Below are 17,311 nucleotides of genomic sequence, written 5' to 3'. Positions count from 1 at the left end.
AACTAAAATCTGAGTAAATAAAATGTGCTTAAAACCCTTAAGTTTGAAAAATTACTTAATAGATAGAATAGAAATTTGAAATTCAAAATAATCATACTCTCTCCTATTTTAATATGACATATCTGACAAAACACCCTCCCTTACAAATCCCAAACGCCACATATCAACACCATCTTTCTTAATCCTCGCTATTAAAATCTTTTTTAATCCTCTCCATCAATTGGCTTCATAATACTTCAGTGAAGTTCAACCAAGCAGATCCATTCATAAAAGCTTCTATAAGTCATATAAATAGAGCTCTGTAGGAGTAACATTGTTACTCCTTTATTGCTTCAGTGTGTTACTCCAAGTAAAAAAGAAGGTGTGGTTCTATATATAGATTTAACTTTTATTAATCTAATGGATTAAATTTTTTTTTTTAAAAGTGAATCATATTATTATTATTATTATTATTATTATTACAAATATTGTAAGAAATTTATTACAAGAACAGTTTTTTAATTGTTCTCAATCTAAACTTGTTTAGGGTTTTGGTTTCTATTGGCATCATTATTGTCAAATTACTTAATTCATCACATATGAGATTTAATTGGTGTGTAAAACTGATATTATTTTTTTAATTTATTTTAAACAATTGTTGCAATAAGATCTATGGATTAATTAGTGTTTACATAATTGAGATTGTGATAATTTTTTAATGTTTCATTTTATTTTTGAATATCTTTGAGATTGTGATAATTCTGCTTATAATCACATAACATGTTTTTGACTTCATTAGTTTGGATGTGTTACAATGAATACGAATATTTATAGCCAAATATTAAGTTTTATGGCCGAAGAAATAGATAAATACATGCTTCATCTACAAAAAAAAAAAAAAAAAAAAATCTGAGTTTTGCAGTTGCGTCAAAAACACCCTAATTTGACCTTTGTTTTCTTGCATTCCAATTTAAAAACTTTGTAATATTAGCACCCTAAATTCCAGGGTTTTGAAGCAAAAACTATTAAAATGAGTCTCACCAATCTCTTAAACAATATCAAAATGCAACATTTTTATCAAAACTCTCCGTTTTAATTTAGGCATGTTTTCTCAAAAAAAATCCCTAATCGCTCCTGGCAACTTCTTTTTAAACAAAATCATAAAATAGATGTTCTTGCTATATATATATTAATTACCTTGGCAAGAACATCTATATATATATTAAAATAAATTTTTATTATAAAAAATTTAGATTTTTAGATTTATAAATAAAATCCATAAAATTTTATAGACTTCATTTATTCCAAACAAGGAGTAAGGAAACACATCTATAAAGTCTTGAGATTTCTTCAAAAAGGGACGATCTTCAATTTTTCCATGATGCGGAGCAACTTGCGGTTCAAAATATGGAAGGTTTGGACCACTGCAACACTAAGAAGAAGAGGCACGGCTGTGTCACGTCCAGCACGCCCGTGCTAGCCTCTGGAAGCTCATGACATGCCCGTGTTCATCCTTAGAAGTCCAGGATGCGAGACACAGTCAAGACCAAGGAGAAGAGGCATGGCTGTATCACTTCCAACATGCCCGTGCTAGCCTTTGGAAGTCCAGGACATACCCGTGCCATGACAAGCATGCCCGTGCCGACGGGACCAGTTACGTTTTGTGTTTTATTTTTTTTAGGGTTTTATGTTTTTAGCCTAAACCTATAAATATGTAATTTTGTTATTATGAGGACATTCATTATTTTGTGATCATAACTGATATTCAATAAACTTCTTTGAAAGTTTAGTTCTCTTTTATATTCGTCAGACCAAACGATATTGATCAAAACTTCTGACGGAGTATAATCGTCCAATTTATTGGTCAGATCAAACGATATTGATCAAAACTTCTGATGAAGTATAATTGTCTACCCATTCACGTTATCGTTCTGCATCAGTTAGTATCAGAGCCGAAAGGCAAAGTTTCTCCATGGCTGAAAATCATGAATCCCGATTTACAGCCATAGAGGCGAAGTTTGAAGATTTAGCACAACAGATTAGGCAGCTGAATCTTGCAATACAATGAGGTAACCCATAACCTGCAATTGCAGCAGCAGATCTGAATCTACAGCAACTAAATCCTGTCGCTCACTATCATGGAAATCGAGCAGAGTTTAATGCCCCACCAGATTATGAGAGGCACCAAAATCAAGGACCCATGGCTGGTTCAGAAAATGGAGTTACGTATATTGTTAAGAAAATTTTGTACTCTCCAAAACAGGAAGGCGACACTCAACGAAGGAAAATTTTCCAGGCTAAATGTCGTGTTAGTAAAGCAGTGTGCTGACTCATTATCGACAATTGTAGCTGTGAAAATTTGATAGCCAAACAGCTTGTTAAGAAGCTGAATTTGCCCACAGAACCGCATCCTTCACCGTACAAGGGTGGATTAAGGAGGGTCCGACGATTGAAGTCAATCGGATTTGCAAAGTTCCTATCTCAATGGGTAAATCATACACAGATTCTATTAGTTGTGATATTGTGGATATGGATGCTTGTGGAGTACTGTTAGGTTGTCCATGATAGTTTGATGTAGATGCATTGCATAAGGGGAGAGAGAATTCATACTTGTTCACTTGGAAAAACAAGAAAATCACTGTTCTACCTTCTGAATTTTCTACCAAAGCTTCTAAAGTGGAGGAGAAATCCATAGTAGCTGTTTCTTCCAATGTACAAGAATTATCTGGTAGGATCGAGAAGTCCGGAGGAGTGTTAGCCTTGTTGATCAACCCAGAGATAGATTCTGATGAAAGGGCACTGGTACCACCACTTGAAAAGGAGTTGTTAGATGAGTTCCATGCCATAGTTGAAGAACCATCTACACTTCCACCTTTGCTGGACATCTAGCATTAAATTGATTTCATCCCTGGATCAAAGAGACCGAACCTGCCTCATTACAAGATGAATCTAAAGGAGAGCCAAATTCTTCAGGAACAAGTGGAAGAATTATTGAAGAAGGGACATATTAGAGAGAACATTAGTCCATGTGGAGTTCCTACTTTATTGGTACCGAAAAAAGATGGGATTTGGAGAACGGTGCAGTATCAATTTCCTAATCCTCATCTGGAAGACATGTTGGACCAACTGTCAAGATCTACAGTGATCTCTAAAAGAGATCTTCGTAGCAGGTATCATCAAATCCGGATCAAGGTTAGAGATGAATGGAAGACCGCATTCAAGATTAAGGAAGGATTATTCTCCAAGATGGCATATCTTATTCCTTGTAGGTAAACTAGTGATGCCTCACACATTGCCAAATTATTTTTTTAGGAGATTGTTCTTCTGCAAGGCAATCCCAAAACCATCACATCTGACCGAGACACGAAGTTTCTGGCTAATTTTTGGACAACTTTGCAGTAGAGATTTAACACACAACTTCAGAAGAATGTGAGCAAGACGCATGCACGTTGGGCAGCTTATTTATTCCCATTTTACCTCGATGATAATCACTCGAGGTCGAGTTCTTTTCAAGTGGAGGGGAATGATGCGGAGCAACTTGCGATTTAGAATATGTAAGGTTTGGACCACTGCAAGACTAAGAAGAAGAGGCATGACCGTGTCACGTCCAACACACCCGTGCTAGCCTCTAGAAGTCTAGGACACGCCGTGCCATGACAAGCACGCCTGTGCTAGCCTCTAGAAGTCTAGGACACGCCGTGCCATGACAAGCATGCCCGTGCTCGCCTCTAGAAGTCCAGGACATGCCCGTGACATGACAAGCACGCCCGTGTTCATCTCTGGAAGTCCAAGACGCGAGACACACTCAACACTAAGGAGAAGAGGCACGGCCGTGTCACTTCCAACACGCTCGTGCTAGCCTCTGGAAGTCCAGGACACGCCCGTGCCATGATAAGCATGCCTGTGCCGACGGGATCAGTTACGTTATGCATTTTATTTTTTTAGGGTTTTATGTTTTTAGCCTAAACCTATGAATAGGTTATTTTGTTATTATGGGGACATTCATTATTTTGTGATTATAGCTGATATTCAATAAACTTCTTTGAAAGTTTAGTTCTCTTTTATATTCGTCAAATCAAATGATATTGATCGAAACTCTTGATGCAATATAATCGTCCAGTTTATTTATCAGATCAAACGATATTGATCAAAACTCTTGATGGAGTATAATTGTCTATCCATTCACACGAGCGTGCTGGACATGATATGACCGTGCCTCTTCTTCTTAGTCTTGTAGTGGTCCAAACCTTCCATATTCTGAACCGCAAGTTGCTCCGTATCATTCCACTACCTTATTTATTTCTCCAATCCTAAGAATTTTTGGGACTATCAATATGTATTATTATAATATTTAAATATATTGTTACTTATAATAGTTACATATTATTATTTATATTTTTTATTTAATTTCTTAATTATTAATTCTTACTTTTTAATTTCATAGTGTTTGTATTATTATTTTTTAATGGCAAGCATTTTTGTTTTTAAACTCAAATGATGAAATTTCAAAATTCTAAATTGGAATAAAAAAGACACCTCCCAAATTACAGTGAAATTAACGCATGCCTCCTTCTATATTTAAGTAATAACTCAAGTTTTCCTAAATTTTTATTCTGTCAACAATCAACTCCTTTTGTCCAAATTTACCCTAAATTCCGTTAGATGGCAAATGAAATGACCATATTAACCTTGATAATTTACCAAGTCCACAATTAATTACTTCTCCTCCTCCACCTCTGTCCTTTGAAATCCACCCTGTTTCACCCTTCTCTTTCTCATGGCAGAGATGTCGTTATTGCTAACCGGAATTTGATCAAGCACTATCTCCCTCAAGCCTCAAACCTCCATACACCGAAATCAAAAGCACAACAATAGCTATTCCCTGCAAATTTTCAAGAACCATATTTTCAGAAAATCAAAAGCGCAACAATAAAAAAAAAAATTAAACCTTGTTTTGGTCCCATAAATCCTTCATCAAGATGGGTTAACCAGTGGTGGCAGTGAATAAACACCTAGAATCTCATTACTCCTTCCATTATTTCTAGAAAATATGGGTTGTTGAGCAAAGAAGAAGTTGAGGAGACAAAGAAAGAGAAAGATGAGCAACTTTTTTTGTTGGTTAAGCTCAGTCATAGATTAAAATGGAGTTGATCCTTTAGGCAATGATTGTTATGGTGGATGAGGCGCTGGTGGCAGTGGTGGTGTGGGTTTGGTTAGATATTAGGGTTTAGGGTAGATAATGTTTTTTTATTTTTTATTTCTCTTTTCTTTGACCTTAATCCATAAGTAAGACTAATGGAATTTAGGATAAATTTGAACGGAGGGAGGTAATTATTGACAGAATAAAAATTTAGAGAGACTTGAATTAGTGTCTCAACATAGAAGGAGACATAATTTCACTATAATTTAGAAACTATATTTTTATTTTTTCCTTGTAAATTAAAACTCTTCATAAATAATCACATGTGTCCTCCTAAGTATCCGTGGAAAAGCAAGCATTTCTCATTGCCCAAGTCTTCTTTTATACACAACTTGGCTCGTTACTCATGATACGGGTGCCTTATTTGTACCCTCATTATCACAAATAATTACATATGTTGCTTTTGCTTGGTTAACTCGAAGCAAAAAAGGAGAAGAGCCCACTAATTTCAAAGAAGCCACATGTTTTGTGGAGGAGCCAAGGGAAATGATTACTATTTCCCTCTTCCGCTCCTTCCTTTTCACCCGGTCTTTTACCCGCCAAATGCAATACGGGTAAATAAGTAAATATCAATCTGGAGATTCTGCCTTGATCCAAATATTTTTATTATTTATTTAAATAATAAGGACTCAAATGTAAAATTTAAAAAATGAAGAGTATTTTAGTAATTCAATTTATATAATAATCAACGTTTTTGTGTCCGCTGTTGTGTTTGTCTGGCTTTCACCTAACCGGAAAAGATCGCAAAAGGTCTGTAGATTCCATGGCTTTACTGTGTGCAATAATTTGAGACCTGTATCGAAATTTTTGGTTCGTATCAAAATTTCTCCCATTCTTTATAGCATTTTCAATTATCAGATGGAAAAAAACCCCTAATTTCATTTTACTTCTATGTAATTTCTTGGCATTGCATTGATAATTGAGTAAAAATGATCTTTCTTGAGCGAAATTTTCAATTTAACACTAAGATTCGACGGGTTTTAATGATATTGATGGATGATTATTGTTTATTTGAGCTTAGATCTGCTTATTTCACGTTGAAACCTCACTTTTGTTTTTTAAATTTTTTTCTTGATTTTTGCTGCTGAATTTAATTTCTCGTTTCATGTTATCTAGATAGCTTTTCATGTGTATTTATTTAGTCTCATCTCCTTTCAGGTGTTCTATATGAGGATTGGTTAACTACGTGATGGCAGACTTACCAGGTCATGTTCGTGCCTGTTTGCATACCGGGAAACTTGCTTGCTTGGCAATCTTGGTTTCTGGTGGAATTGTATTACAAATTTTGGTATGTAGTGTTTTCTATTGCTTACCTTTAAATTTTTCACCTTGAGCAGTCTAATGTATGTTCTGTGCTCATATCAGTTATAATTTCTCACTTGAATGTTCGATTTGACAGGCATGTGCATTGTACAATAATTGGTGGCCTATGCTAAGTGGTAAGTTACCCTTGCTTCTAATACAGCATTCATTGGATTCTCTCCCCCTCTTGGTACTATCTTCTTCTTCACTTTATTTTATAAGTTTGAATGTGTAGAATTCTGATGTTTGTTGTCTGACTTGATATGTGGTGGCTGCATATTTAAATTATTAATGTGAATATAATTTTTGAGGTTATTGGATGATAGGAACAAAAAATGGAGTGAAGTAGATAACAGTTTAAAAAATTAAGTGGACATACAAATATCTGTGAAGCTAATTCTTGGAGGAGAAACGAATAATATAATTTGCATTTATGCTCCATAAGTCAAATTGGATGAGGGTAATCAGCAACTGTGCTAAGAAAATTATGCATGACCTCCCCCAGGGGATGTCCAATAAGAAGACACTCTTTATTGGAGTATATCTAAATGAGCATTCTCCAAGCAATAATGAAGGACATAAGTGTTTTTTTGGAAGTAATGCTGTAGGAGTAAGAACAAGGAAACAAAAACTATTCTGGAGTTCGCCTTGACCTACCACATTTTTTAAACAAACATGTAATAGAAATTAGAAAGAGGACATCTCATTTTATTACTATAAAGAATAGCTGTAGTATCAACAAGAAATTTCAAGGATAGTGATTCAGCTTATAAACAAGGTAATCAAGGACTTTATTTATGTGTCTAGCAATTCCAGCTATTCTACAGAATCTCAACTTTTGCAGTTTTTGCTCTAAAAATAAAAAGCAGGTTACCTAGAAGCTTTTTCAGCTATTTAGGATCATTTAGTATGCAGACTTAGTTATGAATTAAACAGAATAGAAACAGAGGATTCATATAGCTGAGCTCAACTGGTTTGGGATTAAGACTAGTTGTTGTTATTGTTAAGATGATTTAGTAATTATAAATTTTCACTTCTCTATATAAAGGATGTCATCATTATTGCATATTTGGGTTTTAGTTATGAAAAATGGAGGTTGCTTTATATATAGGAAAGCAGGTTCTTTGATAGTATCAACTTCACTGCATTATTTATTGCTGTTGTTAATTATTGGCCACCATAAATTTGTTGCTTGGTAATGGTAACCTTGAATGATTGTGTACACATTTAAAAAGCCTCATTATTGCCACCAAAATCCTCCCATGGTTTTAAATAACAGCCATTTCCCAACACTATCACCTGTTTCATAATGAGATTTTAGCACATCAGTGCATTATTTTTCACTTGTGCATGGGTGTTTCGCCAATCATATGGAAACGGTAGACAAAACATGCGAGATGGTTATCCATTTTCTACATGTTTTAGGTTATTATTCTTGAGTTCATATCTTGTATAGTTATTTTTATTAAATTATAGGTTATTGATTTGAGCAATTTTCCTATAAATTCCACGGCAGCAGCAGTAGTTAATTCTGTGATACAGTTTCTATTTGTTTCCGTTATTTAAAACCCTGATCCCCCTTCCTAGCCAACCTCATATTCCCACTTAGCCCCTGATGCCCCAATGTCTGCGGCCCCCAACCCCCCACCACAAACTAAAAAAAAAGAAAAAAAAAATCATATCAATTCAAGGATCCACTCCCTGTGAACATGTTCCTTATCATATATTGATTGGTCAATATTTGTTTTCTTTGGTCAAGGCTTAGTCAAGATTGTGGTATTCTTATCTTTCACTATTCTATTTTCCCTGTTAAAATCTCATGTATTTTATTTTCTTTTTCATCAATGTTGTTGGGTTTGTTGGAAACTGTGCTACGTACATGCTAAACTTTGTGATGCAGGAGCATCCAAGCTTAGTTCAGAAGTTTTCTTTTATTTTCCTTCTTTATTTAGAATTCTTAATTAAATTAAAGGATGTTAATTAATTAGGAATAATTTTCAGTTTTCCTTGGATTTAGCTAAATAAGAATACTATTCAGTCTAGGACTCTAAACTAATTAGGAATATTTTTCAGTATAGAATTAGGATTTGTCCTAACTAATATAAATAGGACAGCAGCAATTAGTTTTAGGGATTATTTTTTATCTATGAATTCAGAATTTTAATTCTAAAGGTTTCTTTGAGACCGGTATGTTATTTTTTTCCAACCAAAATCATCCTATTCTAGCCCTAATTGTTGACAGTTAATTACCCTAAATTCTTCCCGTGTTACTTTGTTAAGTACCAATTAAGGATGTCAATCCCAAATTGCAGTATCTAGAGCTAGCAAATTTTCTGACTATAATATTTTATATAGATAGAGAATGATTGAAAAACATCAAAAAGTGTTAGTTGAAGTCTTAGAAGAGTTGAAAGGCGGTTGACCATACCTAAAGAAAGTTTGATGGTGGAATGAGGTGCTATGAGCTATTAAGGCCAAATGGAACTGTTATATAACTTTGCCTTAGTGCTAAATAAAGTTGTTTTTGAATAGTATAAGCATAGCTAGTAAAGGAAATCCTCATTGTGCCTCAAGTGCAAGGGCGCCCCTTATGCCTCAAACCTTAAGAGGCGGGTGATATCATCGAGGCTCATACCATTTTGGTAATGCACGCATTGATTAAAACGAAGGTGCATAACTAGGAACAAATTTGCTACTAATATCTTCAATCCTCCTAAATTTTTAGGATGATTATCATATATGTACAAAATAGAACATCATTTTAGTCAACCACTAATTGATTAGGGAAAATCATGTCCCAAATTTTACATTTGCTTAGTCTTCAAGTTAACTTGAGCAAACATGCCCAAAATCTTAGGATGATTATAACTTTTGTATAATATAAAATTTTTTCCTCACAATCAATAGATTAGGGTGAGCCTTGTCCTAGACCCTCTACCAACTTTTAGGATGGTTGCTATATATATTCAATAAACAAATAACTTCCATGGCCAATCAAGAAACATAAAAAACACATTCTCCAATTCCAAATTGTTTCTTAATTCAATCTTTCTACTCTAATTTCATAAACTACTCCAATTCAGTGGAATATAGGATTATGAGTTAAAAATCTTACTTATGTATTATTCATGCTAGAATTTTAATAGTTTGAAGTTATTTCTAAAGATTAGGTGTCTTCTTATATAGTAATCTTCAAGTCACCCAGGATCAAGCATCTGCCTCGTCCTTGCATCTCGGCTTCGGGACCCTTTGCTTTGATGTGCCTTCCACCTTTAATAACTACACGCATAAGCTACCACCTCAAAAGAAAGGTTGGGAAATAAGTAGTGACGATAGAACCAAACTTTCTAAAGAAAATTTATGAAAAAATTGGGATGTGAGAAAGGGAGAAAAATATTTGCAAAATAATATGGAAAAAGGGAAGCAATATTGAGATTAAGATCAAACTAGGTGTAAAAAAAATGGATCATAAAATTGTTCTTATCACGGGGATGAAAATTTAGGAAAGATAAAGTAATTTGATGTTCTCTTTTCCAGAAGGCACAAATAACATCTCATAGGACTTTATTTTGGTGGAAGAAAAACATGTAAATTTTGCAACTAGCTTATGACATCAAAGGTTGAAGAAGCTTTACAAAAGATGAAGATATAAAACCATGTGGCATTGATGGAATTCTCTGGGTGTAGTTACAAAAAAAGACCAATGATATTAAGATCAAACTAGGTGTAAAAAAAACGATCATAAAATTGTTCTTATCACGGGGATGGAAATTTAGGAAAGATGAAGTAATTTGATGTTCTCTTTTCCAAAAGGCACAAATAACATCTCATAGGACTTTATTTTGGTGGAAGAAAAACATGTAAATTTTGCAACTAGCTTATGACATCAAAGGTTGAAGAAGCTTTACAAAAGATGAAGATATAAAACCATGTGGCATTGATGGAATTCTCTGGGTCTAATTACAAAAAAAGACCAATGATATTGGTTGATCTCGTTGTGGCTATCTTTTTTATTTAAGAATTATGGGCGTAGGTTTTAAAATGTTATCATTTGAGGATGAGCAAGTAAAGTCTTTCATTTTGAAGCCTCACCAATTAGTCTATGAAATTTTGCAAATAAGTTGTTCCAAAATAATTCTTATAAAAAAAGACTAGTTTGTGGGTTCTCTGTGCAAGTTAGAGCTAAAACAATTCACCTTTAACTATAAACTCCTCCCAAATTTTTGACGTGGTGAGTAACAATTTTATATTGGCTATATATCAAATTGGATAATTAAAATCTAAAGCTCATTCTGTAAGACAGATAATTGAATGTGAAATTATAAATGCAACATTTCTTCAGAGTTTGATTTGAAAATCTTAAATTACATTTTAAACTTGAGGACCTTAACTTCAATAGAGCCATATTATATCCCTTTTTCGCTGTGTACTTATCCAAATTCTAATTGAAATCAAGAAATTCCTCAAAGAGATGTTGTGGTTTAGTACCTTGGTTTACTAACAAGATTTAAGATTCAAAGAAAATGCTTGAGAAGTGTGTACGGGAACCGCTGCTCCTATTTTTAAAACAAAGGAAATATCCAATGTTCCAGATGTTATTGCAATATGAAACTCATGAGTCCCTTTATGAAAATATGAGTCGAAATGGAGGATAAGTCTATACTAATGATTTATAAAAGCTTATCTTGTTTTATGTTAGGATGATCAACCATGGAGACAGTTTGCCTTATGGGGAGATTAAAGTAGCATGTAGAGAAATGAAAAGACATTTATTCGTACTGTACTGATTTGGAGAGTGCTATGATAAAGTTACAAGCTATATTTTGTAATGGATGTTTGAAGGGAAGAGAGTATCTATTGAGAAAACCTAAATATATTGCAGGATATATGTAAAGAGCGCTAGATTCACAGGAAAGGAAGGTGGTTGAAATGGATAAGTGTAATACAAAGTATTGCAGAGACAAGGATGCTAAGATCTATGTGTGGAAATACAAGTGATTCCCAGAAAAAAAGTGATTATATTTATAAGCATGGTGAAGTGGCATCCATTGAGGAATAGTTGAGAGGTAGGTGTTTTTAGATGATTTGATAATCTTATCATCAGATCTGGTGGAAGATTAAATTGGTGAAGCAACTTTGAATACCCGTTGAATGTAGAAATTCTGAAATCCCTGTCGAAATATGTACTAGGAGGGTAATATTATGCATCCCTTTGTTTGAACTGCTTTGATTCCACATTTAGATAACTTTGCCATAAAAGCGTATTGCATTAATTAACCTATCATTGTGGGTTTTTGTTCTGTTCTTTTAGATTAATTTTAATTTCCAGAACTAAATTTATCCTGATTATCTTATGGGTTCTTGCGAGTGACTATGTTGTCAGTATTTTTTTTTATTGGGATATATATTTTGATGGTCTTTATCAGATGAGAGCTTTACATTCATTCAGCCCGTGCTCTTTAGAATCTGTGTTTCTTCCTCAAGTAAGTGGCCAGTATTACTTTACCTTAGTTCTTACTTTATATGTATGGAACGTTACCCATGCTTCAATCTGCTGCTGTTACTGCTTGTGTGATTCTATCTTGCCTTTGGTTCTGAGGTAAATTCATTTTCCATTTTCCTTTTGCCTGTGCAAAAAGTTATTCTCATGTTATCTTTATCTCCATGAAGTGTGGGTATGCTGTTCTTGTTTTGTTTTAATTTTACATTCTTACTAGATTTTGGATGGGAATTCATCAATTGATGGTTACAGTTGTAAATTTCTATCAAAACTGCATCAGTGTAGCAAACCATCCAAAAATGCACCCTCGAATGTCCCTCCAAATAGCTTTAGTCTGTCATTAGTTTCTTTTATTGCCAGCTCATGGGACTTCAAATTTTTTGTGAGTTCCTTTTGTAATTGGATGAGTGAGAAGAAAAAACAATGTATAAATGAGAGATTACATACTTGAAATTATGCATTCTGACAGCAACAGTTACCATTTTCTCTTGCAGTAATAATGTATGTGCTTCTTCCTATGCCATTGCTTTTCTTTGCTGGCTCCGATAGTAGTTCTCTTATCTCAGAATCTGACAACAGGTTAGACTCTCAACTTTAAGTGATACCGGACTAAGGTTTGACTATTTCCTTTCATCGAGATGCATATAAGAAAAAGAAAAAAACAAAAATCATCTATTTTCAGTTTAAGAATGAGAATATAATAACAATTGTTCTTGCTTTCTTATGATTGATGAAACAGTTGGGTCAATGCAACCAAGTTTTTGACAGGGGCCTCAGTAGTTGGAAGCATAGCTATACCAGTAATCTTGAAGCATGCTGGTGTAATTGGCTGGGGAGCACTAGCAATGGAGCTTTCTTCATTTTTTGTCTTTGTGATAGCCATTATGTGCTACATAGGCATGAATGATGACGGTGGTGGTTACAGTATTCTGTAAAACATGACCGGTTGAACGCTAAATAAATGTTGATTTTTTCGTGCCATTACATGATTTCTTGTTGGTGATGTATCTTATAGAGTAAGACAAACTTGATATTTTTCCGAGTTGAGTGACATTTTTGGTGCATGATGATTGTCTTTGGGTTATAGGTGTTCGAAAATGATTTGTCTTGTACAGAAACTGAACATGAGAAGCCATTCTGTAATCTCTGTACCAAATTTTTTGTGATTTGATTAGTTGAATTGTTGGGTTTTGTTTTGTTCAGAGTGTAACAAATATAAAATTTAAGGTTGATTTGGTCATATGCTCATTCTGCAATTGTTATTTATTATTTTTGAATTTATTTTTGTTCATTTGAAGAGAAGTTCAAGAGAGAAGTGAAGGATTTGAAATTTTGATTAAAAGCATGTAGTTATTAACAAAAAGTGTCATGTGATTTTAGCAACTTTCCGTTAAGTTTTTTCAGTTTTTTTTTTTTTTTGGGTAACATTTTGGTATCTCTGTTTTTTTTTCTTAGGATTTTTGTTCCAAAATTAAACTTTAATTCAATATTTTCCACTTTGCAATGAGATTCCATAGAAAAAATGTACTCCCTGTGTCTTATATATATAGGCTTAGTTTGATTTTCGCATGGATTAAAAAAAAAAATTAATATAGTTGAATTATATTTTTTGTTTCATTTTTTTTTTTTCAAAATATTCTTTTGTAATATTAAATGATAGATATCAATTGAAAATAGATGTACATGAAATAGGGGAATATCAAAAAAATTAGATAATAAATTATTTTTTAAAAAATAAATTAAGATCAAAGAAATTAGATTATAAATAATTTTTTTAAAAAGAAAATAAGACTACATTTTGAGATAAAAAAAGAAAGTGAGCCTTTATATACGGGACGAAAGAAGTGTAATATATTTTTAATTCAAATGTGATTAATAACAGTAAAAAAGATTCACTCTTCTATTTCTCTCTCTAGGTTACATCAATACTTTCAAAATAGCTTCAACATTTATTGGCTTACTTAATAATTACTAGTATTCAAGGATGTGCGATATATGTTTTTACTCGTTAAACATATCCGTTAAAATGATTATTTATAATTTATTTTTTTATATATTTTTTATTAATTTAAAATTTAATATTTTTAGTTATAATTATTACACGTATAAGGTGCAAATCACTATCATACATATTTAATATTTGATGAAAATTTTTTAATATTTTTTTACAATAGATTTTTGACAAAATGGAATAGTTATAAAGTTGAAAATAAATAACCATTTGATTTAAGATATTGCCATATGTAAAAATAAATACATATATAAATTATTGGTAATCAAATTCAATTTTTTTTTTTTTTGTGATAGTATGCAAAAAAAAATTAAAAATTAAAATTAATACCTTAGCCATTAATAATAATAAAGTGAGAAGTTTTTGATATAGCAATAACAAAGAAATTCTTGATAGTAGAGAGTCTTCAATGAATTATTGATAATAAAAGCAAATTCATTGATAATAGCCAAAGAAAATATAGTTATTTGATAGATTAAATTTTCAATTGGGTTATAATTTAAATATTTATCCTTTATTATCATAATAATAGATGTAATATTAAAATTAAAGTATAGTAAATTTTTAAACTAAAAATAAGCAACAATTTAAAAGAAAAGAAGCGTTGAATGTTAAAAAAATTACAATCATGATTTAAATAATTTTTTAAAAAAATAAACAAATTTATACTAACATGATTAGTTTATCCCATTTTGCATTACTTTAAGTATTATTTAATATTAACCAACATTTTGCATGTATTAATTGTCAAAGAAAATACAAATTTCAATTAACTAATGCAAACTATATTCACAAAAGTCAATGATATTTATTCCCTACTTTTTTTTTGAACTAATGAATTTATTTATTCAAAAATAAATTATCTTTATTTTTTCAACAAATAAAATTAAAATTCTTAAAATTTTATACTCTTACCATATATATATCTTATATCTTATATAATATAATTTATTATTTTATCTAATAGAATTTATATTTAAATCGGAATTAAAATCCTTAATAATTAAATTAGCTTTATTTTTCAACCAATAAAAGTAAAATATTTAATAATTTCCTATTTAGAATTAGTATAGCCACTAGAACATACTTAATAATATCAATGAAAATTATTCTATTAATTTATAAATAGAGAAAGTTAAAATTATACTTACCACATGAAGAAATTATGATTGTAAACTCAAAAATTTTAAATTAGCAAATTTTGATATAATAATTCTTGATGGTCAAAAGCAACAAATTCGTGATAGTCAAGAGTAACAAATTCTTGATAGTCAAAACTCAAAAGTAATTAAAACCAAACTTATATATAGTGGTATGATAAGACAAAATCCTAATTAAAATAGTATTAAAGGATAAATTTCTAATTAGAATGAGATTAAACTTATAATATTAATAAAAAAGAGCTACCAATAAGATATTAAATCCTAGTATTTTTATATGTATCGCAATTCCAAAAGTTTGATAATTAGAATAGGACTAAATTATTTTTAATGATATTTTTAATTAATCAACTAATAAAATACCAATAAAATTAATAGTTTTCTAATTAGAATAAGACTAAATTATTCTTCAATCAACCAATAAAATTAAAAGTCTACAGGGAAAATTTATGAACCTAATGTTCTCCCTCATTTGCACTTATATATATATATATATTTTGAAATTTCTATACATGCAAAAAAATTATGATTTATTATATTATAATTTAAATATGAAATTTCCATCGAAATACTTGAAACTAAAAAAATAAAAAATAAAAGATATTGTCTTGACAAATATTAATCTTACAATTCAAATAAAATTAAAATTTTTATTAATAAAATATAAAATAAAAGGGAGGAAGAAAAGAGAAAAAAAGTACAAACATACCAAAGGATGTGGCTGAGAAGAGATATGCAGTAAAAATAGCTTCTGAATTTTGGTTACAACTTTCGCAACGTATAAAAAATTCCGTTGCTAACTCGTTTGTAAACTCTCAGCAGCGGACGATAAATCTGTGTTCTAACTTTAGAAATGGACAAAACTTCCGTATCTAACTCATTTTTAAAACTCTTTGTCAACTCTTAGGAACGGAAAAATAATGAAACAAGATTCGTTAATTAATAAAAAAATAATATGATTAAGGAAAATAATATAATCAATCTAATTAAAATTATCATATAATTTTAATCGATAAATAAAATTAAAATTTTTCTAATTAGAGGGTTCATCTCTTTAAGATATCTAATTATAATGTTATTTAGGAGGGAAATCTTGTAAGCTTGTAATTATTTACGATTAGTAAACAATTACAGTTAATCTATAAATTCAAATTATAAGAACTATAAATAAAAACTATTACATTAATTTGTAAATAGAGAGAGAGAGTTAAAGTTATACTTATTGCAAGAAGAAGACATGATTGCAAACTCAATAATTCCAAATTAGCAAAAGCGTGATGTAACAATTCTTAAAAGTCAAAAGCAATAAATTCTTGATAGCCAAAAGCAATTAAAATTAAATATATATATATAGTAGTATGATAGGACAGATTCGTAATTAGAATGAGATTAAATTTATAATATTAATATAATAAAAATAATGAATTGATATCATAATTAGAATATAATTAGTAATGTGTCAATTCATAAACTTAGTAGAGCGTTTTAGAAACCCAATGTTCCCCTTATTTGTACTTTTTACATATATCATCGATTGAGGGTCATATAGCTTATAAGTAGTCAAATTATGAATTCATCTTAATAATATGTGAGTTTGGCAAAATTAATTAATTAATTATGCATTTTGGTGGATCTATCATTGAATTTAACTAACTTTAAGATCTGTAAAAAATTTTAAATATGAGTTTCAAAATAAAGGATCAATTTTTTTTTTTACAAAATTCTATAATCTTAGTACAAAAGAGTCGTTTTGAAAGTATAAAATCTTTAAAAGTGCATGTCTAATTCATCAAGACCTAAAATAAATAACATTTTTGTTATCAAAATTAATATTTTTATACTCCCTCCGTCCCAAAAAGATAGTCTATTTTCTATTTTCACACATATTAAGAAAATAGCAATTATTATAGCTAAAGACAATTTTATTCATATAACTTTTCTATTATGTCCATTTTAAATAACACATGAGTAATCATTATATTAGAATAATAAGTAAAAATTGACGAGAGTTATTAAAAATAGATAAAATTTAATAAGAGTATAATAGATAATTTAAGGATAAACTATAATGTAAAAAAGGAAAGTGGACTATATTTTGGGAGAAACTAAAAAGGAAAGATGAACTATTTTTTTGTGACGGAGGGAGTATTAAATTGTCT

At 30.9% G+C, this 17,311-nt stretch overlaps 1 protein-coding gene across 4 annotated transcripts; it reads left to right on the top strand.

Annotated features, from left to right (window-relative positions):
* The first annotated feature begins 5,783 nt into the window (after window positions 1-5,783).
* LOC105643770 (Vacuolar protein sorting 55 (VPS55) family protein) lies at window positions 5,784-13,221 on the top strand. Of its 4 annotated transcripts, none has more exons than XM_012228971.4 (6): window positions 5,784-5,929; window positions 6,338-6,467; window positions 6,579-6,618; window positions 11,908-11,964; window positions 12,476-12,560; window positions 12,721-13,221. In XM_012228971.4, exons 2-6 carry the CDS (start codon window positions 6,369-6,371, stop codon window positions 12,914-12,916), a joined length of 477 nt encoding a protein of 158 aa, XP_012084361.1. In that variant the 5' UTR covers window positions 5,784-5,929; window positions 6,338-6,368; the 3' UTR covers window positions 12,917-13,221. The 4 variants fall into 4 exon arrangements, with proteins under 4 accessions (XP_012084361.1, XP_012084362.1, XP_012084363.1 ...); XM_012228972.4 differs by having other exon boundaries at window positions 5,833-5,989; XM_037635915.2 differs by lacking the exon at window positions 5,784-5,929 and adding an exon at window positions 5,994-6,072.
* Window positions 13,222-17,311: the final 4,090 nt, after the last annotated feature.

This window comes from Jatropha curcas, chromosome 11 (assembly GCF_041381405.1).
Source record: "Jatropha curcas cultivar XTBG-Jc1 chromosome 11, XTBG_Jcur_1.0, whole genome shotgun sequence".
NCBI lineage: Eukaryota > Viridiplantae > Streptophyta > Magnoliopsida > Malpighiales > Euphorbiaceae > Jatropha > Jatropha curcas.
Note: the sequence above shows the minus strand (reverse complement) of the source record. Positions and strands in the feature narration are given on the sequence as shown.

Excerpts from the sequence above, each read along its gene's own strand:
- LOC105643770 (XM_012228971.4), top strand. The coding sequence starts at position 6,369 with ATGGCAGACTTACCAGGTCATGTTCGTGCCTGTTTGCATACCGGGAAA. Across the intron at positions 6,468-6,578 it reads GAATTGTATTACAAATTTTG|GCATGTGCATTGTACAATAA; the intron begins GTATGTAGTGTT and ends TCGATTTGACAG. Across the intron at positions 11,965-12,475 it reads AATCTGTGTTTCTTCCTCAA|TAATAATGTATGTGCTTCTT; the intron begins GTAAGTGGCCAG and ends TTTCTCTTGCAG.